We start from the raw sequence: 23,228 nt of genomic DNA on the forward strand, positions 1-23,228 counted from the left end.
CCTCCATCGGCGAGTCACCCGCCTTTCCCACAGGGGTGCTCCGATGGCGGTTTCCTCGCCCCGTGCTGGTTTTCCATCCGAAACCACTTTCCACCGAGTTATTCTCAACGACCTCTCAATCAACGCGATGAATCATCGCGATCGTTTAAATCAATCGCATAATTAAGCCTAAGCGGTGCGAGCTGCGACATCCCGCTAATATCGGAGCGGCAAGGATGGAACGGGCGATGAGCACCGCTGGCGCGACGAGGATACACCCCATTCGTCGTGGGTTAACCCGCGCCTTCCGAACCTCGGCATCGGCTTCGGCCATCGCTCAGGAGTAGTATTGATCCGCGTAGCCGCGCCCATGCCTTTTCCGATCGTATCGCCCCGCGTAGCCGTCGCTCCCGAACACACGATCGACGATAAAAAGCCTCAATGTTGATTTTTCGTCTCGTCGCCGACGCGACAGAGGGATAATTGCACGACTATTGTCTCTCTTGTCTCTGTATAAGCGAAAAAACGGACGTAGAAATTAAGGGGAAAATTATTTATCTTTGAACGCGTAAGAGATCTTTTCTTAAAACTCGTTTCTCCTGGAATTATTCTCCGCACGCGATTCGATTACGAATTTATATCGTAATTGAGCGGTTTTTAAAGGATATTTTATAATTATATTTATACTTTACTTTCGATTACTGTAACAAAAATTCTGTATCAATACAGAATAATGATACGATCAAAGTAACAATTTTTTGTTTTTGTTCTTGGAATCTGACAAGCAGAGAGATACATTTGTATCTCGCGTAATATTCGTTATAAATATCGATCGTAACGTCATCGTCAACATACGTACATTGTCATTATTGTCATTACTGAAACAATCCCATCCTCTCCGAATTGTGTACATATATATATATACATACATATATATATGTACACACAGTAATTATTAGAAAAAGAGAGGGAGAAAATTCAACAAGAAAAGAGATATCGATTTTACAGCAATTTCAGGCCGGTTCAGGAGAGGAACCAAAAGGAACTTATCTCCATGTTCATCTTCCGCGTTCCCATGCGAGGAATTGTACCGCAGTATATTTCGTTTTATAAAATTATACTTACTTTCCTTTGATATCCGTTATTTATGGCACGGCTGAGGGGACGCGAATGAGGGCATAAACCTTCGGAGTACTAAACATAACCAAGGAAGGATGTCGCTCCTTTTGAATCCCGCGGAATCCGCTCATCTGAACGATAACGAAACGGAAAATTTGTTTCTTTCAGAGGACGAAAGCGAAGATTATAATTTTAAGGTAGATCCTCTCTCTCTCTGTCTCCAATATCTGTTATATACAATCATATATCATGTGGCACACACATATTTATAGTTGTATTATATATTTTTCACATATGTTTCTGCTGCTTTTGAAAAGAGATGAGATTCTCATTTTATTCTTTTTTTTTTTCTAAAGTACATACCTGCAAATCGTTTCAAGTACATAGTAAAGGATGTGCGTAGACAGAGATGCCGAGAAGAAGAAGAGAATGTATGGACTTCTTTCGTCAAACAGCAAGAGTTGAATGGTTATAACAAAAATGGTATGCAGCCCTCTGTTCAAAATATTAAACAGCTGTTGGATGAAGGCATGAAAGAAGCGGATAAAGAATTTAAAAGACTGGAGACAGATATTTTACCTAATAGAATAAAAGATTGCGGTAAAACTGGAAATAATAAAAAAAAAAAATTAAAGGTAAGAGCACTTTCTATGAAAATAATGCTATAAGAATATATTTTTTAGATTGCTAAAGTTCGCATAATAATAGGTAAATAATATCAGGGATTTGACTTCAAAGAAGATGCCAGTTACGAGAGACACTGCAACAGGTAGCACCAATTTACTGCTTACAATTTCTGAAGAGGAGAATATCCCAACTTATGAGAGAAAACAAGAGCCTGAATATTTTAAATCGTACGTCAGGAAGTCTCGCTCGGGTCACGCGATATCGCGAAAGAAGCAATCTTCGTCGAAGCAGCTTCATCGTACGACTAATGATGTCGAGTATAATTCCAGTCCGGAAAGTACCGCACGACGATGTCAGGACGATGTCGCGGATGGAGTTATTCATGTACGACCGGATCCACTTATTATGCACAAAATTCTGACAATGCAGAGGAAAGTCTGCGAGCTACTGGACGAAATTGCATTCAGATTGGGAAATATTCCAGCGCCGGATGGCATTAAAGATTTACAGAGGCGGCAGCAGTGCGTTGCCGAATTCGTTGTACGATTCTCGAGAAATTATCTGTACGATCTCAATAGATACGTGAAAGACATTCAGAGGCATATGTGTATTATATCGCCGCGAGCGATAATAAGACCGAATCACAGAAGCCTTGGACTCCACATGCATGCTATTGAGCATAAGTTACTCGCCGCTCATCAGTTACTGCTGCATGCATTAGTTGCTTATTGCAAACACATTCCTAGTTCTATTCTCAAGGGACATCCAGGAAAGTTTAGAGAGATATTACAAGTAGTTATCGATTTAAAGACTATGTGCGATAGACTACATCTAAACTATCTCGATTCGGGGGACACAGATATTTTGTCGCTGGTAATATTTTATTTATCGTTATAGATTTCTCATATATATTTTGTATATTTGAAAATAAATTGCGTTTTTTTTCTGCACCTAACAAAAGTGCAAAATTTAAATTCGCTTACAGGTTTTATAATTATAGGGAAAGGATATTGAGAGCAAATGCAATACTATTTTGTCAAAGTTGAAGCTTCATGTAGATAGCGATCTCCTTGATCCTAATAAAACGTCATCAATGGCATCCTTCACTCCACATTCGTCAAATAAAAAACAATTCAACCGCAAACAGTTATCTAATCGTTTAAGTATGTATAGTATGGAAAATGTCAAAGCTCCTAAAAGTAATCCTAAATATAAAACAAGTATGTAAATCTATTTTTGATACAAACAAGTTAAATATATCTTACAATAGTTTAGCTTGTACAAATGTTACATGTTGTACATTATTATTTTTTTAGATTATCAGAAGGATAAAAGATACAATACAATAGATACACATGTTAAAAAAATTACTAACGAACCAATATCTAGTCGATTATATACCAGTCCAGTATCATCCAAGGACGCAAATCAAATTAACATTAAAAAGCATAAAACATTTGCAAAAGAAGAGGATATAAAAACAATGATGGATATATTACCTATAGATTCAGATAATGTAAATAATTTACATATAGAATAAATATATTCTAACATTTAAAATTTAAATATTTTTTATATGTTTTGTAGTGCAGCAACTTTGAAACACAGGAAAGACATAATATGCTCACAAGAAGAATACCCAAAACATCGAGAAAAGTTTCTGACAACTTGCAAGATTCCAAACAATCGGAAAGTTTAGAAAACATTGTTAAAAACACTACCACAAATAACGACGATGAATTGATGAGAAAAGTGACAATGATCACAGAAGAACATTTGTCCAGTTTAGTGCCAATTATAGCGGATCTTATGTCTTTTGTCTCTAATAAAGTGAGTTGTAGCAAAAACAAGTAAATTGTCTCTTGCACCAAAAATAAAATTTAATAAATTCAATTTAATAAATTAGTAATTTGATTGCATTGTAAATATTTTTCAAATTTACATATATAGCAAAATGGAGAGGTGGTGCCAATTACAAAGTCAACCACAAAAACATTAATAGATTTTCTACAGAAATATCAATCACCTAAAAGCACAAAAATCAGCACAAATACCAATTGCGATGTATGTCATTCTTCTGTAGGAAGCAGTTGTGAATGTGAACATCTTAAAACAAACAGGTGATTGTTTAGATTCCATTTCATAAATATACTTCATTTTTTAATTTCTTGATACATTTAAAGAAAAAAACAATTTTTTAATATTTTCATTATAAGAACTTTGACTGGAGTAGAAAAAAATGCCAAAAATATGCGATTGATTTGCATGTCATCGACGGAGAATACGTCAAAGGAACCGCGTTATTGCGACGCATCGTGCCAAGCAAATTGTGAAAGCTTAACAGAATTGTCAGATTTCGAAATGAAGGTAAATTATAAGTAAATAATAAAAAATAACTAAAGGGATTATGAGTATAAAGGATAAAATTTTTTATACTAATTATATTGTTCTGAATTAATAGATAAAAGAAGAAAAACGCAAAGCAAATTCGTTGAATAATATTGAACTCGTTGTTTCCGAGGAAACCGAAATGAATTTTCTGAAATATAGACGTGAATATCAGCGTTTGATGCAATCAATTCCAATGTATTCTAGCATCACACAAAATAAACCCTGGGACATTGTCGCGTGGTAAATATAATATTAAAAAAATTAATTCTCTGTGTGTGGAAATTTTATATACATACAATACATATGCATGTGACATGCATGTATGTAAACAACAAATTATATTTACTATATTGAATTATATTTAATTATATTTAGGATATCCGATAAACTCGTAGATGAATTAATAGTGGAGATCTCGAAAGAATTACAAATAGATGATGTCATTCAGAAGTTATTCGAGTTAGAATTTCAGGAATTTTAACGATAATGTGCATCTCACATATATTAAATATGGAAAATATGCAAAAAGGAATCATATAAGAAATTCTATATAAATTTGATATATTTTATATATACATGTAAACTGATAAAAAATTTTGAAAATAAAATATTGTTTTCTAAATATATCTATCTCTTCTCCTAATCTTTATAATATCTGTATTTGACTAATGTATGTGTATGTATTTGACATTTCTTGATATCTTTTATGTATATAAAACATACTGTGTGCGCACGCATAGTTTTCATTGAATATAGCGTCTACTCCTCGCTTTTTGTCACGTGACCATTTTAGTTTGCTCAAATTCGAGTCCAAGGACAAGCGGTGTTGAAACTAACCTCGCATACTTCCATGTACCTCCATGATAAAACTAATGATAAAATTTGTGCATCTTGACTCATCTTGATTTATTTCTTTGTATTCCGGTAAATCGTGATGAACCGGCAAACTGTCCTGAAACTTTACAAGGATATTCTGAGATATGGGGAGGCTTTGAGATTCACGAATAAGGGATATTTTCGACACAGAGTACGAGTGGCCTTCAAGAATAATAAAGATTTGACCGACGAAGCGATGATAAATTTTCATTTAAAGGTAATTATATTACAGGTTTCAATCACATGACTGATATTTATTCAATCACATGACTGATATTTATTCTTATCATTATAATAGATATCAATAGATGTGATAATCTCTTTAATCTCTTTCCCAACTTGTAAACCATCGATATAGAAAGCATTCAATGTTTATTCATTGCATTCATAACATGGAATTATATTAAACGTATAAAAAATTAAAAATTTTTTAATCTATATCAAAATATTAATTGTAATAATTAATTGTAAATGTAATAATTTATATCAAAATTATTACATATAATTGTTTTTCAATTTGGAGATTTTTATATTTCTCATGTTTTTTATATTTCTTATTTTTATATTTCTCATGTTACTTATGTTACGTAATATTAAAAATTTCATATTAGTAACACAGAATTAATCAATTTCTTTTCTTCTTTCAGAAAGGTATAACATTTTTGGAAGCCAAAAGAGTGATATAAGTCGTGTTTTGTAACATAACAAGAGACCAGTATAAAAATATAGTCTTTATTCATTAGTGGATTTTGTTCTTCATGAAACACACTACTTATACACATCTTATAGATAGAATCATGCTTGCGACATTCTTATCAATGTGTCAAAAGACCCACAACAGGATTTGCTCGTCAATCAACCATGAAGAATTCTTGAGTATTGTGATTGATAATTATAAAAATGTGCCAGTTCGCAGCAAGTCATTCAAACGTCATCTCGATTACTCGAAAGTACCCAAACTGGATGAGGCTGATCTTGAGGAAAAGTTCATTCGTGGCAGTGGTCCTGGTGGCCAGGCGACAAACAAGACAAATAATGCAGTATCGTTAAAGCACAAACCAACAAGACTCGTTGTCAAGTGTCATGAAACGCGAAGTCTATGGGACAATAAGAAACGTGCGCGCGAGATTATGATAACAAAACTAGATAATTTATTGAATAAAGAATATTCCATCGAAGCTCAGATACGCGCCCTCGAGAAAAAACAGCAAGCACAAAAAGAAAACAAAAGAAAGAGACTGACCGAGATGAAAAAAGCCTTTCATGAACGTGAAGGCTTGACATAATGCTCGATTTATTGTAAATTTCTTTCAGAATATGTTTTAGAAATAAACGTATAAATGCAGTTTCTCTTAGTTTAAAATAGATTAAAGATCAAAATGATTGTTAAATTATTATTGATAAGAATCAGTGGCATTTGAAAATTAAAATTGTACCTTAATTCATTTGATTTTGAATTCCTAGAGAAATAAAGATTTTTTTTATTTTAGAAACTATAATTATGCAATTGCACCATAATTTTTATTATTATTTGACTTAGATTTTTTAACCAATTAATCGTTTCTTACAAGTAGAATTATATAAATAATTTCGAAAAAAAGAAACGGCCAATTTTTCTAGAAATTATAAATTAGGGCAATTAAATTCTATACAAATTAATCTAAAGATAATTTCGTGGAATTATAAAGGTGTAATAAAACAATTTTTAATGGAAAATTTTTGTATCTTTAATAATGATAATTTCTCTTTTTGAACTCGTGAGAGACTTACAGTTTTGTTTGAAATAAAATAATTAGATATATACTGAAAAAATTGGAAATATAGAAAATCATCTTCAATAATATGTAGCATAACAGAAATGAGTGATTATACTGTATAAAGCTGTATGCAGTCTTGCGTACTCTAAAAATGTATACATTCTATATAGAAATAATTCTTAATAATGATTTAAACAAACAGACTGTCTTCAAAGTGATATACAATTTTCGTCTAATGCAAATGACGAAGAAAAGAAATAAAAAAAAGGGACGACAAATGGTAAAAAAAAAGAAAAAAAAAGGCAAAACTATCCTGTTTCCGAGAACACAACGACCGCATCGAAAGAATGTATAGTGAGATGTATAAGGGGAGGGGGTGTTAACTAACCATCTGAAGAACGTCACTAAGTAGAATGGTATCACTAAAGAGAGAAAGAGAGAGCGAAAAAGAGAATACTACGATGCGATGTTAAATACTATTCTCTACGTACACAAATAATATTTTTATACACAATGTACATCGCGTCAGGACAATATCAAATCGCGAGATCGACCGTCGTTGAAATCTAAGTCCAAGTACTTTTATTCTTCGCATCTATTTTTCAGCTGCTCTTCAACCACCGTCCAAAATGTCCACGACTGGACTTTATGCGTTTCTTCGGCGGCTTGGGGTTATTCGATCGTGGCGAACCACCGGAACTTCTCAATCGTCGATTACTCGCCACCGTCACCGTCGACAGAATACCATGATCCATGTCCACTTGATCGTCGAGCTTCATCATCCGTACAACCGGCTGGAATTCGATGCTCGAACGTCGCTGCTCGAGCTCGGTGGACGATATTACCGACGACGGGCTGATAACGCGTTCCGATAACGCACATTGATCCATCATCGGATCGGACGATTCCTGGACGTTGTCCGACGACGAGATGGCCTCGCTTTTGCGCTTCGCGCTGCGCACTCCGGCACTCGGCGATTGCTTTTTATTACACGTAGACGTAATACTCAAATAAGCGTCCTTCTTACAATTCTCATCGTCGTACACCATACCAACGTGATGATCGGACGACGACAGATTGTTATGAGCGACGGCCGTTTTCGACTGACGTTTCCTAGAATAGATGCGCCTTCGTGAACCCATTCGACCGCGCCTTGTCGCGGCAAACACGATACCGTGTTGACGACCATGTTGCTTCAACAATTCCCCCGTGTTCTCGGACGTATTCTCTTCGCAATTGCCGCCTCGCAGTTGCCGTTTCGGCGACGACAATTCGGAATTGGTGTTGTGATGTTTCTTAGGAACTATACCGGATTCTGCCTCCTTTCTGCACTGCTGCAACTGCATATTGTCCCGATTCTCAATCTCCGTGTCTCGCGACTCGCAGCTGTTATTGTCGACGGCGATAGCAACGGCAACGTGGTCTCGTTGTCGTTGCTTCCTGACAATAGACGACGACTTGACAACCAAATTCCTCTCGGTGATTGCGTTGACGTCTTTTCTGCCGAACAGGCTCTTCTGATTCTCGTGATTCTCATCATTACCCGACTCATCGTTCTCCGAAATCTCCTCGATCTTGGATAAGTCTTTCCTACACGGATAATCCTTGTTCGACAAGTAGTTTTTATTCGTTGTGTCGTCGCACGTGTTTTCCGAGATGGACAGTGATTCGACGTAACTGCCCGTGTTCGCCGATAGGCTCGTGTTGTTGTCGTCGTTAATGGCCTCTACGCTCTTGTCTTTCTTTGCGAGCGCCTCGTGACACGATTTATGAGATGTATTGGTGGTACAAATTTCCAGTAAGGCGTCAGTGTCGCTCTTTCGGTTGATGTTTAGCCGTTCCGCAACGGTTGGCAGTACAACGTTATTATTCGATGTCGTTACCGTGTGAGAATTAGCTCCTTCCGGCAATTTGCTGGACGTATCCAACGTATTTCCAGCGAAACTCCTGCCAGGATAGAGCCTTTTCTCCAGCAACAATTCCCGGTCGCTATCCATTGATGATATCTTGTTGTTCGTTTGTACTTTTTTCTTCATTTTGTTACCAACTGGCCAACCGGTTCGATTTTTCCTTCGTTTTCTTCTTTTCAGCGGAGTGTCTATGTTCACCTCACCACATTCGGAACTGGCGCATGACGAGTTGTTTTCCAAACAGTTGGTGATGTCTTGACAGTTATCGAGCAACTCCAACAAATTTGACGGCGCGCCTTTTGGTGTCCCGCAAAGACTGTCGGCTTGCGCCAAGTCCATGTCAGGCTCGAACGAATCGTCCAACTCTGTTATCATGTCCTTTGTGCTCAGCATATCGTCGATTGTTTTTGCTATATCCTTTATCTCCTCGTCCAGATCCGACTTGAGATCTTGTTTTGGTTCAGGCTTGGGTGTATTTGTGCGCGATCTGACAAATAGCGGTGTTTCTTCTATCGTGCATAGCGTCGACGACTGTTGCTGTTCTCTTTTGCGAATGATAGTGGACATGATGGCCAGCGTAGACGCGTGGCAACGTGGGCTTTTTCTTGGCGAACGTCCCGCGCATCCTATACCGCGCCCACGACCCCTTTTCCTGCCTCCTGTGTCGATTCTATTTTGTATCTTCATTAACGTCTCGTGAAAATTCTCTATCTCGTATGGCAGTAGGAACGGTTTCATCGTATCGCATTCGCTGAAGCAGTGCCAAAACTCGGCACCCGTATCTTGACGTTGATACGTTTGATACCACGGTTCGGATTTGGGTATCGCTTCAAAGGAGAATTGCATTTTTTCAATCTCCGTTGACGGCTTGGACGGATAAATCTTCTCGACTATATTCTCGATTTGTGACTTGCAGTCGTTCGATTGTTGGGCCGATTTCTTCAACGTCGCGTGTTCCCTACTGTCCACAAATGCGGTGTCCTTGATACCGGTCAACGGAGCTTGATACCTTAATCTGCTGCCCGGCGTCTCGAACTTGTAGTAATCGGTGTTGTCCTTGATAAACGCTTCAGCTTGTGTGCGTCTCCTTTTTCTCGCTCTACCTAGATGTACAGAATCCTGTGAATCATCCTCGATAATTTCCTGTTTCACAGAACTGGAATTTAAAGGCGAACTCAACAATGAGGATGAATTGGCAGTTTCATCGGCTTCGCTGTTTTCCGTATCTTTCGGCAACACGCTACTTTGTTCGCTGTCACTGGTTTGTTCATTCGAGTCATCTCGTTTAGGTTCGCCAAACATAAAGGATTCTGCCTCATCGCTTAGCAACGACAACTCGGACTTTCTTACGCGTTTAAATCGCACTACCACCGGCTTCTCACTCGGCGACGGTGCTTCCTTTTTCTCCTCGTCGTCGCCATCTTTCGGTCCCGCGTGCTGTTGTGGATTGCCACTGCCCGTCACTGCACTCGATCGCAGTTTATTACCTAACACTTCTACTTTGTAATATGCGCGATTGTCCTCGATCAACCGTTCCTCCACTGATAGTCGATGTCGATATCGACCTCTGATACTTCTGCCACCCCTTCGATTGACGCGGGAAGGATGCTTGGGCTTCGTACGATTATTCTCTCCCTGCAGCACTTTTGAGTCTTTTTGTTCACTTTTGTTATATTCATTACAAACAAAATCTTTCGCATCGTCCGACAATTTTCTCGCTTCTATTGTCACTTTTTCCGCTTGCAATGCGCAATTGTCTCTTTGAAATAAATTCTTACACGGCTTGCAACTCCCGGTATAACTATTGTCAACTACACCGTTTTCTACACTTATCATACATTCCAACGCACACGCGTTTTCATCACCGTTACACTCGTCCTTATTCTTGAGGTAATCCGATTCTTCCGATATACGACACGAATTTATAATACCGTTTTGCGTATTGTTATGTACAATCGCCGGTTGCAAGTTTGGCGGATCTAGATTATTACTATGCTTACTACTGATATTATCTTCCTTAGTATTTAAAATGTCGATATCATTCGAGAAGGGCCTTTTATAGTCCTCTCGTTTCGATTCCTTCCGCAGAATGTCCTCTTCATATTTCTCGTCCGGGTCATCTTCCTCGATCCAGATAGTACCTTTCGAACGTTTCTTGATGGTGAAACCCTCCAATTTATCGTACAACTTTTCGCTCTTATCGACTTCGTGCCATGGACTGCCCTTGGATCTAAGAAGATGTCCGCTTTCATGTTTCGCGCGAGTACGCAAATTATGCGGCGAGCTTAATTTTAAATTAAGATTTCTACGCGCACCATTCACCATTTTTATCTCGTCAACACTAAAGTTACTTAAAGTTTTGGTGTTTTTGTTAACCTTCTCCTCGGGCAGTACTGCATTATGAAGATTACCATCTCCATTGGGGAAACAATCACAGTCTTTCCTGTAAAATAATAAAAATAAACTCAATTGACAATTGCATGAAATATATATATGAATGTGTGTGTGTATCTAATAAATATCAAATAAATAAAATCAAACAAAATACAATTTTATGCGTATCTAAAATTTCAGTTGCAAATACTTACTCGATATCCTTTGTTCTATTTAGTTTTAAGAACGCCTCCACATTGGCGCCTGCATTGATTAACGTATCCAATGATAAAAAGTTGTCGTCATTTCCCACAAAATTTAAGTGCTGCTCACTTTGTAAATGTTTGGATAGATCGTCATAATGAACGTGACAAATTTCGCAGTAACCAGCAACCAGCTGTTCTGTTCTGCGGGCACGTGCAGCGGTGGCACGGGGTCTCCGAGTCATTTCTTTACCCTGTCAATGCAAAAAATAAATTGCTGATGATGTTGTTTCTTGGTTAAAATACAATTATGTAAATTTAGTATTTTTATTAATATAATGTATTATATGGAACCAAAAATGCACCTCGGCCCTATTTGTAGATTCAATAGCCTCCTTATTCTCCTTAATCTCTTTGTTTATTAATTTATTTTCTCGTTTTCCCTGCTTCTTTGTATCAAAAGGACACGAACCTAGGTCACCGTCGAAGTTTAATGTTGGCCACGACGATAATTCCAGAAACACAGGTCTAGTAATTCTATAACAGAAGTATAAAACGTAAAGCAATATGGAAAAAGATGGATATAAAAATATTGTGCGGTATCACAGCTTACAATTACCTATGAAAGGATTCAAATTTGATGTACGATCCTTTCAATTGCTTGACCTTAAAATTTTTCTCAGTGTTACGCTGATTGGTTTGCTTCAGCTGCTTCAAACTATAGGTATCCTTGAAAGAAGCATAGATTTTGTTGAGCCAAGCTTGAAACTTTTCTGTCGTCCAAATAGGAATTTCCCAATTATGGGCGTTATCTAGTGGATCCACGGAACACTGTTGTGGCTGTGTCAGAGCACGTTCCAACATTGCATCCACTCGCGATTTCTATTAAATTGAAAATGTAAGATATTTCTCAATATTATTTATACAATTGCCGCTATATTATTATAATTTATAAATTTATTTACATTATAATGAAAAATTAATACTACTTGTCCTTTATAAAAAATAAAGTAGCATCAAGATGTACTATGCAAGTGACAGATAACATCCATTTCTTCATCGCAACGTAACAATATCGAATGCAATTTCTATAAAACATATCTAAAGCTTCCAACACTATTGTTTATACACCTTCATCTTTTGCATACTTACAGATCTTTGGGTAGTTTGACCCCGTAGATTGGTAAAGTTGGACGAGGGGCATTCAGAACTTAGCAAAGGTGTTGGGGGCGTAGGAGTAGGCGTTGGAACTTCTATGCTTCTCAGCGAACGGGGTCCGCCACTGCCGCCGCTGGCACAGGTCCATCTAGGTTTTTCAGAGTTCGTACGACCTGTCTTATCTACTCTATCGCTGATTACAAGACTCACACTGCGCACTAGAAACAATTCGATTGTCTAAAACAGAAAACACCAAGTTGAAACAACAATTGACGATGCGCAAGTAAGTAGAGTAGCAAAGTGACATCAGCGAGCAAACAAATGTGTAAACAAACGTATAAACAATTTCGAGTAATCGACTAACACTCGGATCACATTCCTTCCAAGCGAATCCCCGGGCTCTCCAGACATCTCGCGTCGCTCCTCGAGCGCAGACAAAGAAAAGGCCGCCGAGTAGAGCGAGCTGTCGCCGCGGGCGTCTCTCTCGAGCGCGAAGAAGCACGAGCGACAGAGACGCTCCAACTTTCGAGGAAGTTTATCGTTTGCGCAACGAGCGAAACATCGCGCGCGCAGTACATATGTACGTACATACGTATACAAACGAGACACGCGCGCGCTCGGTACCCGATACTCGGACGCACGCTTGCATCGCGTTACGCTGACGTCAGGTGATTTCGCGACAGCCTTCCTCGGAGCGGCTGCTGCAGCAGCGACGGTGGCGGCGGCAGCAGGGGCCGACCGTTACACGGAGGAACGCGATCCGGCGATGACGCGCGCGTGCCACCGCGACTGCTGGTCCTCGGAGCATAGCGGACGTCGCCACTCGCCGTCCGTCGTCGTCGCCCTCGCCGTCGATCGCATAGCGTTGGTCTAATAATACACGCGACGCGTCACCCGCCACCAGCCGTCTCTCCCTCGAGAACCGGAGCACGTGAGGGAGCACGTGGAGAAGCGGCTCCCGGAACCGTCGACGATCCCGATGACGCTCGACGTGGAGAATCCGCGAAACCGACGACGAGAGAAACGGGCGCTCGCCGCTGTCAAGAGCGGCACCTTGATGCTCGCTGACGGACGACGGCTCGCGGATAAATCGCGACGCGACCAGGACGCGCGCGGGCGTCTCTCGTCTGCGGCGTCGACCGCGAGGAAGGTTTAGGACGGCGAAAGAGGATCGCGGGAGCGACGAGCTCCGACGAACGAAAGCGGAACCGACGAGAGGAGAGACCCGACGACCCGAGACGCCTCGTTGGTCGCTCGTTACGCTGCTGCTATACTTGGCGGCCGACAACTGTCACGCACAAAATGGCCATTTGCCGTTAGTAGCTTGGCACGGGGGCCTGGAGACGGCGCGCGCGTTCGCTCCTCTCTCGCCCGAGCCGACGACGAGAAGGCGATTCTCCGGCCCGGTCGCCGGCCCCGCTCGCCACCGTCGTTTCTCGTCATCCTGCCGAGCGTTCGCGTATTCCAGTCGCTTTTCGAAATTTTCGCGCACACGTACACGCGACGGATAACGCGCGCGGAAAAGGAATTTCACGCGCTGTCGCTCAGATGGCGCGGCAACGCGATTTGTTTGTCAACACAAGACGAATCCGCGCGAGACGAGACGAGGCGAGGCTCTCCCTCGATCAACGCTGCGATTTGACAGCTGCTCTATTAATAGGCGGTTGCGAGGCGACTTTGCATTCACGCCCTTCCGCTTGTGCTGGCAACAAGTTCATTTATTCGTCCTCTGTTCAATTCTTGAGAAGCTTGGTAAGAATGGTTCCAAGTTTGCCACTTCAATCTACTTCCTGTCGCATAATGTTGTATTTTTAATACGCTGTCTCTCGAACAAAATGTATAATTAAATTAATTTTGCGCAAGAAACCCCATCCCTGTATCATGATATACTAACCGCAAAATCGGTATTAACCTATATCGATCTTCAGAAATTTCTTTTCTCTCAAAATCATCAGAGACAAGTTACATTATCGCGATATAACGCTGTTAAATGACTCGTGACGCATGTTATTTACTACCCTACATGCGTACTACGCGAACGGCTTTTCTTTGTCTTTTTTTCTTTTTTGATATTGCGAAGTTCGCGCAGCGCTCCGGAAGATGGCGCGCAACGGCGCGAAATTTGCCGAAACGAGGAAATTGTTTGTCAACAGAAAAATCGTTCTAGGTATCCGTCTCGCGCGCGTGGCTCTGAGGGCGACGATTGCACATACGTACACACGTACGTACGTACAACGCGTGGACTAACGTCGCGTCGGCCCGTTGCCGAGAGAGGCTGAATTTAGGGCGTAGCCCGTGCGCGCGGCTCGGCAACGACGCGACTCGGCCTCGCGCGCGAGACGCCTCGACGCACGGAAACCCGCTTCCTCTTTCGCGTAATGCTCGGTCACGTCCGCGAGGGTCAGTCCCGCAAACGTTGGGTCGTCCTTTTTCAGCCGCGCGCATTCTCCGCATTTCGAATGAAACATACATCTATAGATGTAACTTTGCGGAGGAGAAAGAAAGAGCGACGACTTTTTTTCAACGCGCGAGTAGAGGGGACCTTGACGTTTTCGCGAATTCGAGTTGATTAATATTTATGGAAAGCGTCTCTGTCCTGAGAGAAACGTTGTATAATTCTATCGATAGAATTAGAAATTTCAGTCTTGATTAATGTATGATGTATAAAGTAAAAAGTTTTGCGTTAGATTGAAAAAGACGAGTTGAAAATCTCTGTTGAATTTCTAATGACACAGATTAAATTAGAGATTCTGTTCACGAAAACTAAAAATTTTGCCAGTAGCATTTCCTCTGACGTAAACATTCTTCCTTCGCAAAGTATTATTAATATTAATAAACGATAAATTTGCTTCGCTGACGTCATAAACATTCTCCTTTCCTAAAACATTATTGATAAAAATAAGCGATAAATTTGCCTCGAGAAATTAATTCGGGAAAATCGATACGCGTACATCGAAATTCGCAGGCGTTTTGCAAGTGACCCGGTAAAGTCGGTGCGCGCGGGATTTTTCGGGGACGAGTTTGCCGTGTTCCGGCAGTTCGATAATCGCGCGCGTACTCAGTAGTATCACGCGGCAACGAGGTCGGCTTGAATGGCCCGGAGAACGTATCGCCGCGAGAGACGGAGATTCGAATTTTTTTTTGTCGCGTCCTCGGCAGGGGAGCGAGAGCGCGCGCGTTACGTCGAAGCGACTATAGGCATAGTGATCGAAAATGGCGGGAAGAGAGGAACAGAGGGGGAAGCGCACGCGGGGAGAAGGGGGGACAGAGCGAGAGAGACGGAGAAAGAAACAAGAACGAGAGAGGGAGAGGAGGATTCGCACACTCGCCCGAAATACACCAAATGCTCTGACAAATCGATAAGCGGTGAGAAACGAAGCGGGAAACGTGGCTACGAACTCTACTCGAACGCAGCATCGGACAAGCAAAGATGAAATACAACTCACTCCGCCCAGCTCCCTGATCTTCGCTTCTAGCTTGGCCGCGATGACATGGTTCTTTATGTCCAAATAAAACGACTTCTTTTCCAAAGGTTTCAGCCCCTTTTGTATACGTACATCTATAACAAAAAGAAACTTTTAATTTTATCCGTTCTAGCACCGTGAGTCGCGTGCGCGCGCGCGCGCGACGATGCTTTGTAGATACGATGTGACATGACACAAAAATATATCTTTCCATTGTCTATCTGAATGAACCGATTCAAGTGTAGGGGGTTGAGAGTTGTATCTTTTCGTGTATTCTACAAAGATACGGTAAAGCGACAATTATTTTATCATTTATTATAATTGCTGTCTTATATTTATACCAACCGCTGTGCAAGTCACATGATACAGACAAATTGGCGCAGCTTGTAATCAAACGACAGTAGCTCGTTATTTGTGTTGAAAAAAAGATACGAACCGGGAGTGATATATGAATCATCGTGTTTGCGCTGTACAACAAGAGTAAAACACTAGTGATCGCAGAGTACTCACTGGCAACAGTCGCTTGCGTTATTCGCAACATAGTCGCTCCAATTTAACATAGAGATCATCTTTCGACTCGAGACTCAACCTCTCCTCCGATAACGATACATGTAAACGTAACCAAACGATATCTTTGTGAAGGATTCCCGGGCGACTCTCGGTGATCGCTAATTCGTCCCTTGTGTCATGTGTGCTTGTATGTGGGGTATGTAAATGAAGAGACGTGCGTAAGAACGCGCGTTGCAAACATTTCTGGTTCGTGTCCATTAACGGCCGGCCCGGTGCGTTATTATGCAACGCGGAATCATAGAGCTTACTTACACGACGTTCGTCGCGGATCGGATTTGTTCTCTCTCGACGGTTGCCCGGGTTGACGATGATGATGAGGATGATGTTGTTGTTGTTGTTGCTGCTGCTGCTGCTGCTGGTGTTGGTGCTTGGACGGCGATACCATTCCTAAGCGATGATGATGCAGCACCGCACGACGTACCGCAGCGACGTTATCCCTGTCTCACTTTCGTCCCTCGTCGTCGTCGTCGTCAGCGGCAGCGGCGGCGGCGCACTTCCCATCCTCGTCGACACACCGAGTAACGTCGCAGAGGCGCGGTCGCATGCTCTATCCCTTGCCCCGTTTGTCTCTCCCTCTCCCCTGGTCGTGCTCGCGAAAATACGCGCCTGTCGCCTGATCTCGCGCGCTCGAGGATAAGCTCTGTCGCGGCTATCAATCTGCACGTCGTCGTCCGTCGTGGATAGATTGCATTCTCTACCAACGCGAGTCGTCGAGATCCAGATCGTCCGCGCTGCCTTCGAGCCTCGACTCGCTCTCCGTAAACTCGGACTGTAAACTGAAACCGCGCGTGCGCAGCACGAGTTGGCAGCAAGAATGCGCGGCGACCGCTGGCCGGAGCCAGGCCTGCCAACCCTCGGCGCGCTTTGTCATAACCAATGCAATTTCGAGCACAATCGAGCACGATCGGAGAGATTTTTCGGAGATGATTGACACAATCGTGTATGCCTCCCTTTCTGCGAGATATTTTCGATGTAAAATTTGGAAAGTAATGTTGGAGAGAGCAACGTGTTGGTCGGAAACTCAATTTGTCATATTGCCACACGTGCTCGAAACGAGAAAGTATAATCGATATGATAATAGAGATCTAACTGTAGTATTAACAATAAGCTTAAATATTATATTTTTGCACTCTATGAAGCTGCTGTATGTGAGATGTGTAATATTCATTGTATTGATGAGATTGCGAAAAGTTGGCACAGTTGGAATGAAATTTTCATTTATGCTTTCACGTATATCGAATGATTGTTTAGTTACATTGGCGTGAGAAATTTTCAAATTCGACACATTGTTGTTGCTAAATTCAGCTTGTTAGATGATGGCGCTGCTGATAGTTATTATTTTTTAAAATATAGATCTCGTTTTCAGGAGTAAAAATAAATTTCTAAATTTATTTTTAGTCGAAATAGACTTAGTATAATTGTAACGCATTATTCAAAAATTTATTTTTTTCCACTTAAAAATTTTCAGATACAATGCGCTGACAAATTTAAAAATATATAGTATTTACATATTTAGGGACTGAAACTTGTCAATTTTCTACAATTAAAAACAAGCTTAGAAAAATATCAACATTTCTCAATTTTTTGCACTTTTAAAAATAGTATATATAAATGCAGATGAGATTCAACTTACAGAAAATTCAACAGATATCTTTACTAAGCATCCTGCTATACATCTTTGTTCTTAAATATAAATTATAAATTATTGTCAGTTATAATATATTAAGTATCGTTAGTGTAAAAATATTTTAAACAATTATTTAACAGATAATAAATATTATCATTTATCATTACATGGTATCCACAACCATAATTTTATCCTTATTGGGATTTTTTATATTAATATACAATATAAATAAATATACATGTATATACAAGAGCATATACACACACACACACACACACACACACACACACACATATATATATATATATATATGTGCTCTTTTTAATGTTATTGAACATGGAAACATAGAATTACTCTACACAATTGAATCAATTATCAGTCAATCGATCAATTACTTTAGAATCATTCAGTTGCGTGATAGTAGAAATGTCCGTAGTTTGTTGGAGTTTTTCTAATGATGGAACAGCTTCTAATACCATTTTGTTTCTGTTTTGGTTCTGTTGCATATATCGATAAATTAACTTTATTATATATAGAATTGTTAGTGGTATTGGTGTCATAATTGCAGTAGATACAGGAAGCACTAAAAGAGAAAAGAATATTTTATTAAACAATCAAGATAAATACACATTTATTTATATAAAATTGTAACGAGTAATCATACAAGTATAATTATACAATTGTATAAACTTACCAGTAGTTAGGTCATCAGCAGGTGGCTTTAACGTAAAACGTAACAAAAAAATAGCTACACCAGTATTCTGAATACCTGTTTCAATGGCTATTGCTCGTATGTTGGCTTGGGGTTGCTTGCAGATTTTTGCTATTATAAAACCTAATGTAAAGCCTAACCAAGGCAAACCCATTCCTGCAATTACAATCTAAAACAGGAAAATAAACATGTATATTTTGCATGTATATTTACTCTAGTATTTCATTCGTAGATTTATTCAAAGAAAAATATTAACTTACCTTCCATGAAAATAGTTTGAAAAGGTATAAATTAGTTAAAATTGCAAATATAGCAATGAATATAATTAAAATGATAGAGAAAGGTTTCATTATCCGAACCAACATCTTTGATACTTTTGGAAGCTTTTTTTGGATGACAAATCCTATAATCAGTGGAATTATGAGACCAATTACAAAAGTGCCAATTTGACGATAGGGTACTGTGAGGTTCCCCTGTGCAAATATACGTTTGCCCAATGTGAAGATCCAAAACGGCATCATTCCTGTAAAGAATAAAATATAGGAATTTTATATAGGATGTTATATATACAAGAATTATCTCTATTTTTTTATTTTTTTACCAAAAGCAGCAATAGTACATATTGTAGTCATTGTAACAGAGAGATTTAAATTGCCATCGAGTAATACCGTCCAAATATTGGAAGCACCACCACTTGGGCTTATTCCTGTGAAGAACATGCCTATTTGCAGTTCAGGATGATCAGGAAATAAAAGAGATCCAATGAGAAAACTTAACTGGAAATAATATGAAATAATACAAATTCACGGAAAAAACTTCTTTGATAAAAATTGTGGAAAATGTACAAATATCTACATATCAGCTGTGCAATATTATATCTACGATAAAAAATTTACCAATGGCATAATCAGAAACTGACAAAAGAATCCTATAGCTGGACCTATTGGCTTTTTTAATGAATCACGGCATACATTCCAATCCATTGCACAGCCAAAATTAATATACAAAATGGATACAAGTATTGCAACACTGGCAGTGAATATGGTATCTATTGTACGTTCTTCTCGTACTACAATAATACGAGAGACCTCCTGGCTGTCTTTAATCTAAAAAAAAATCTTTATTATATCTTTTAAGAAACTTTTAAGAAACAATGCTATTTAGCACTTACCCCATTTTCTTCCAAAGTAAATACTAATTTTGTTCTACCGAGAAACACACCGGTAATATTTAAAATGCCATCAAAAGAATCATTTTCATTCTGCAGCTGAAAACTTGATGTCGCAATATCACTGTCCTGAGTGGTGAAGTTTAAGGACAATTTTGATGATAAATTATAATTAGATATGTTAAATGGAACTGATGTTACATGATTCATATGTACAGTTATCTCATGTGCAATATCAACAGTCAACGCAGCTGCTCCTCTCAATAACAAAAATCCTATTACGTATGTGGCACCTGTCATTTTCTGAAAAGAAAATAATAAATAAAAAAAACAATTAATATACTTGATCACTTTGTTTCTTGAAAAGAGATTCACTTTGTCTGTTGCACAGCAATTATCTTTTGCGCTTAACACTAAAAATAATGCAAAATTCAAACAAGTGTCAAACTGATAAGGATAATAAAGAGGTAAATGGTAAAAGAAAGAGATAGATTGAAACTGTGATTAGATAAGTGGCAAAATGTAGTATAAATCAATTTAATTGCGGTGAGGAAGATCACATCTCTTGTACAGGAATTGAATATTCCATCCGGAAGAAATTATCATTCCTGTATCGGATAATAAGCGACTTTCAAAATTTCAAGCGAGACAACAAATTACGACATACAACGGTGATAACGGTATAAAGCATACACGTACCTTCGCGTGCATCGAATTTGTACGTCTTGACATTATTTACCGCCGTGTTTACGCAAAGCATACGCAAGTCCATAATCGTGTTACTTTTTTTCTTTATTGCTTGTTTACCAGTAATATAAATGAAGTCACGGTCCCGCGACCGCGGAACGTATTGTACCTAAATTGCATAATCAACGCGTGATTGTATCGCAGTTTGCAAGCTGGTGGGAGACGCCGTTTGATCGCCGGCGATTCCATGAAATCTGCGACTTCCACGCTATAAATATATACGACATCGTCGCGCTACTTTCGCTCTTTGGCTCGTCCAAGAGATGCACTATTAAGATAAACGCTAAACCCCAAGAGACGCGCCGATATTTTCGCAGACACTTCACGAGATGAGCTGCAACAACATCCGCACGTTACGTCAATCAGTTCGCCAGACTTCGGAATGATGACTTTTCCATCTTATCACTTCGTCGATTGACATTGAACCTGAGATAATCAATCAGCCGTAATCCTTATAAGGAATGACGGGATTTTTTATCACGTGCGTGCGCACGAATATAAACAGCTGATTTTCCAGAAAATGGAGGTCAATTACAAAGGTTAAGTTTGATGAAAAATATTTAAGCGAAACTCTTATCATTTTTAATAAACAATCGAAACATGCAGAACTCTTCGATCAGTTTACACACTTAAAACTTTATTTTACTTATTGTTTCATTCAAGATTTAATAATCGAGATTCTTTTAATTATATATTATGTGTAGTTTGTTGCACAATTTTTTTTAAAATATATATAAAATAAAATTTTATTTACGAATCAGTTCTAAATTTTTATCTTTAAAACATTTATAATGATTATAAATTGCTCTTCTTTTGTAATTAAATTTTTTTACAGAAAAAAAATATATTTTTGCAACAATTGCAAGCGAAATAAAAGATTTATTCAAATTCAAATCTATTTAAATTCCTTTATTATTTAATTCTTCGAATTGATCGATCACTGGATTCATTGATCTTTTTACAATGAAAATCGGAGTTTGCTATCACACACAGCGTATCGGGAATGCATACGTGATATTTTCGTTGGATGATCGAGAGCAACGTTTATAGGCACTTACTTCGCAAAGAGACTCGCGACGTTCACCAGCACTCGCAACATATGTTGCGGTAAACTCATAAGGATCTTCTGCGATGGCGCGAAAATACTCCGAGCGAGCACTACTCGATCTTCGGCAATCTCCGATCTCGACGACTGATTTCTGCCACTTTTCTAGTCGTGATTGTCAAGTGCAATCGAGAGAGTAGTGACTGGAGGGGATGATCAGCGCGATATATATCTCAATACTCTATAGAAAATATATATAGATATACTTATTAAGATTGTTATCTTTTCTCTTTTCCTTTCTCTCTTTCATCATTTTGTTCAATAAATGTATTAGCAATTCATGCGTTAAATATTGATACATTGAAAAATGTATCTATTTGTATCTATTTTATTTATAGTTTATGTGTACCCAGGTAGAACACGAAACTCATAATGACATCATTATGACGTCATCATGATTTTATTTATCACTTAAAAGTTACCTAAACAAAAATGATTAAAAAATGAGTTAAAGATGACAAAAAGAATCATAAATTTTTAAGTTCAATAATCGCATTATATAATTTTAAAAAGATTATGTTGCTTTTTCTAAAATGACTTTTAGGTGACGTCATAATGATGTCATTATGAGTTTCATGTTCTACCTGGGATATTTGCATATAAATCGTAGCACACATGCACAAAGTATCTTATTCTATCATATTATTTTTCAATGACAGATTCTCTCTTCAGTTTGACCTATCTTTTTATTATGAAAATGTTAAAGACAATTATCTATTTTAATTTTTCAATGAGGAATCGACATGAAATTATAATAATCGAAGAATATAATTTTATTACATCTATCTTCTTTCAGAAGATTCTTTAGGTGTACAACTTTGCTTCCGCCGTTTTCCTATAGATGGCTTTAGCGGTAAATAGTGGTCGAAATAAATAGATCATAGACGTTATGCAATAAACTTGGGCATCTGTCAACATAACCCCATAGAAACATTAGTCGATTTGTGTCTGCATCATAAAGTTATTCTCGATTGAAAATGTCAGTTTACGAGCCAAATTCTCGTCATTTGCGGGAGGTTTTAATTTTCTGCTTCAATATGAAGAAATCTGCGGCTGAGGCTCATCGAATGCTTTCAAATACTTATGGTGAGGCCGCTATTAGTGAAAGAACGTGTCGTGAGTGGTTTCAACGCTTCAAGAACGGTGATTTTCACGTCGAAGACCGGCATAGCGGTGGAAGAGAGAAGGTTTTCGAAGATGCAGAATTGGAGGCATTACTTAATGAAGACTCGTGTCAAAGTCAAGAAGAATTGGCACGATCATTGGGAGTGACTCAACAAGCAATTTCAAAACGCCTCAAAGACATGGGAATGATTCAGAAGCAAGGAAATTGGGTGCCGTACGAGTTGAAACCGAGAGATGTTGAACGGCGTTTGTTTGCTTGTGAACAGTTGCTTGAAAAGCAAAGACGGAAGGGATTTCTGCATCGCATTGTGACTGGG

At 39.0% G+C, this 23,228-nt stretch overlaps 5 protein-coding genes across 17 annotated transcripts; 3 read left to right on the forward strand and 2 right to left on the reverse strand.

The window, feature by feature from the left end:
• The first annotated feature begins 330 nt into the window (after positions 1 to 330).
• Positions 331 to 4,740, forward strand: LOC145971382 (uncharacterized). Of its 5 annotated transcripts, XM_083098976.1 has the most exons (11): positions 331 to 547; positions 988 to 1,295; positions 1,455 to 1,733; positions 1,807 to 2,598; positions 2,726 to 2,945; positions 3,042 to 3,241; positions 3,313 to 3,555; positions 3,676 to 3,845; positions 3,942 to 4,092; positions 4,187 to 4,356; positions 4,492 to 4,740. In XM_083098976.1, the coding sequence occupies exons 2-11, from the start codon at positions 1,194 to 1,196 to the stop codon at positions 4,595 to 4,597; spliced, it is 2,433 nt and encodes an 810-aa protein (XP_082955102.1). In that variant the 5' UTR covers positions 331 to 547; positions 988 to 1,193; the 3' UTR covers positions 4,598 to 4,740. The 5 variants fall into 5 exon arrangements, with proteins under 5 accessions (XP_082955102.1, XP_082955103.1, XP_082955101.1 ...); XM_083098977.1 differs by lacking the exon at positions 331 to 547 and having other exon boundaries at positions 939 to 1,295; positions 2,726 to 2,888; XM_083098975.1 differs by lacking the exon at positions 331 to 547 and having other exon boundaries at positions 940 to 1,295.
• Positions 4,741 to 4,886: 146 nt separating this feature from the next.
• Positions 4,887 to 5,734, forward strand: LOC145971392 (mitochondrial ribosome and complex I assembly factor AltMIEF1-like). Of its 2 annotated transcripts, none has more exons than XM_083099000.1 (2): positions 4,887 to 5,209; positions 5,644 to 5,734. In XM_083099000.1, the coding sequence occupies exons 1-2, from the start codon at positions 5,051 to 5,053 to the stop codon at positions 5,647 to 5,649; spliced, it is 165 nt and encodes a 54-aa protein (XP_082955126.1). In that variant the 5' UTR covers positions 4,887 to 5,050; the 3' UTR covers positions 5,650 to 5,734. The 2 variants fall into 2 exon arrangements, with proteins under 2 accessions (XP_082955126.1, XP_082955125.1); XM_083098999.1 differs by having other exon boundaries at positions 4,898 to 5,209; positions 5,640 to 5,734.
• A 16-nt stretch (positions 5,735 to 5,750) lies between these two features.
• On the forward strand, positions 5,751 to 6,433 carry LOC145971389 (mitochondrial translation release factor in rescue). Its single transcript, XM_083098994.1, has one exon. It carries the CDS (start codon positions 5,751 to 5,753, stop codon positions 6,276 to 6,278), a length of 528 nt encoding a protein of 175 aa, XP_082955120.1. The 3' UTR covers positions 6,279 to 6,433.
• A 273-nt stretch (positions 6,434 to 6,706) lies between these two features.
• Positions 6,707 to 17,207, reverse strand: LOC145971380 (uncharacterized). Of its 4 annotated transcripts, none has more exons than XM_083098966.1 (7): positions 16,680 to 17,207; positions 15,840 to 15,952; positions 12,388 to 12,630; positions 11,855 to 12,117; positions 11,601 to 11,772; positions 11,248 to 11,489; positions 6,707 to 11,102 (listed from the first exon to the last, which is right to left on the reverse strand). In XM_083098966.1, the coding sequence occupies exons 1-7, from the start codon at positions 16,810 to 16,812 to the stop codon at positions 7,352 to 7,354; spliced, it is 4,917 nt and encodes a 1,638-aa protein (XP_082955092.1). In that variant the 5' UTR covers positions 16,813 to 17,207; the 3' UTR covers positions 6,707 to 7,351. The 4 variants fall into 4 exon arrangements, with proteins under 4 accessions (XP_082955092.1, XP_082955093.1, XP_082955094.1 ...); XM_083098967.1 differs by lacking the exon at positions 16,680 to 17,207 and adding an exon at positions 16,368 to 16,652; XM_083098968.1 differs by lacking the exons at positions 15,840 to 15,952; positions 16,680 to 17,207 and adding exons at positions 12,758 to 14,183; positions 14,288 to 14,643 and having other exon boundaries at positions 6,708 to 11,102.
• Positions 17,208 to 18,066: 859 nt separating this feature from the next.
• On the reverse strand, positions 18,067 to 21,919 carry LOC145971385 (ileal sodium/bile acid cotransporter-like). Of its 5 annotated transcripts, none has more exons than XM_083098987.1 (8): positions 21,740 to 21,919; positions 20,634 to 21,015; positions 19,938 to 20,237; positions 19,663 to 19,872; positions 19,368 to 19,542; positions 19,027 to 19,289; positions 18,749 to 18,935; positions 18,067 to 18,637 (listed from the first exon to the last, which is right to left on the reverse strand). In XM_083098987.1, exons 2-8 carry the CDS (start codon positions 20,664 to 20,666, stop codon positions 18,423 to 18,425), a joined length of 1,383 nt encoding a protein of 460 aa, XP_082955113.1. In that variant the 5' UTR covers positions 20,667 to 21,015; positions 21,740 to 21,919; the 3' UTR covers positions 18,067 to 18,422. The 5 variants fall into 5 exon arrangements, with proteins under 5 accessions (XP_082955113.1, XP_082955112.1, XP_082955115.1 ...); XM_083098986.1 differs by having other exon boundaries at positions 20,634 to 21,107; XM_083098989.1 differs by lacking the exon at positions 20,634 to 21,015 and having other exon boundaries at positions 21,740 to 21,918.
• Positions 21,920 to 23,228: the final 1,309 nt, after the last annotated feature.

This window comes from Camponotus vicinus, unplaced genomic scaffold (genome assembly GCF_025532165.1).
Source record: "Camponotus vicinus isolate PSW18456_S1 unplaced genomic scaffold, iyCamVici1.0 SCAF_5, whole genome shotgun sequence".
NCBI classification, from domain to species: domain Eukaryota; kingdom Metazoa; phylum Arthropoda; class Insecta; order Hymenoptera; family Formicidae; genus Camponotus; species Camponotus vicinus.

Bases quoted from the DNA above. Each gene is read 5' to 3' on its own strand.
- LOC145971392 (XM_083098999.1), top strand. From the start codon at position 5,051: ATGAACCGGCAAACTGTCCTGAAACTTTACAAGGATATTCTGAGATAT. The intron at 5,210-5,639 runs GTAATTATATTA...TTCTTCTTTCAG, and splicing joins TGATAAATTTTCATTTAAAG to AAAGGTATAACATTTTTGGA.
- LOC145971385 (XM_083098987.1), bottom strand. From the start codon at position 20,666: ATGTCAAGACGTACAAATTCGATGCACGCGAAG. The intron at 20,238-20,633 runs GTACGTGTATGC...TTTTCTTTTCAG, and splicing joins CAAATTCGATGCACGCGAAG to AAAATGACAGGTGCCACATA. The intron at 18,638-18,748 runs GTAAGTTTATAC...TTTCTCTTTTAG, and splicing joins TGCTGATGACCTAACTACTG to TGCTTCCTGTATCTACTGCA.
- LOC145971380 (XM_083098966.1), bottom strand. From the start codon at position 16,812: ATGGTATCGCCGTCCAAGCACCAACACCAGCAGCAGCAGCAGCAGCAA. The intron at 11,773-11,854 runs GTAATTGTAAGC...CTTCTGTTATAG, and splicing joins AAATTTGAATCCTTTCATAG to AATTACTAGACCTGTGTTTC. The intron at 11,490-11,600 runs GTGCATTTTTGG...TTGCATTGACAG, and splicing joins AATCTACAAATAGGGCCGAG to GGTAAAGAAATGACTCGGAG.
- LOC145971382 (XM_083098976.1), top strand. From the start codon at position 1,194: ATGTCGCTCCTTTTGAATCCCGCGGAATCCGCTCATCTGAACGATAAC. The intron at 1,734-1,806 runs GTAAGAGCACTT...GCATAATAATAG, and splicing joins ATAAAAAAAAAAAATTAAAG to GTAAATAATATCAGGGATTT. The intron at 2,599-2,725 runs GTAATATTTTAT...TTATAATTATAG, and splicing joins ACACAGATATTTTGTCGCTG to GGAAAGGATATTGAGAGCAA.
- LOC145971389 (XM_083098994.1), top strand. From the start codon at position 5,751: ATGAAACACACTACTTATACACATCTTATAGATAGAATCATGCTTGCG.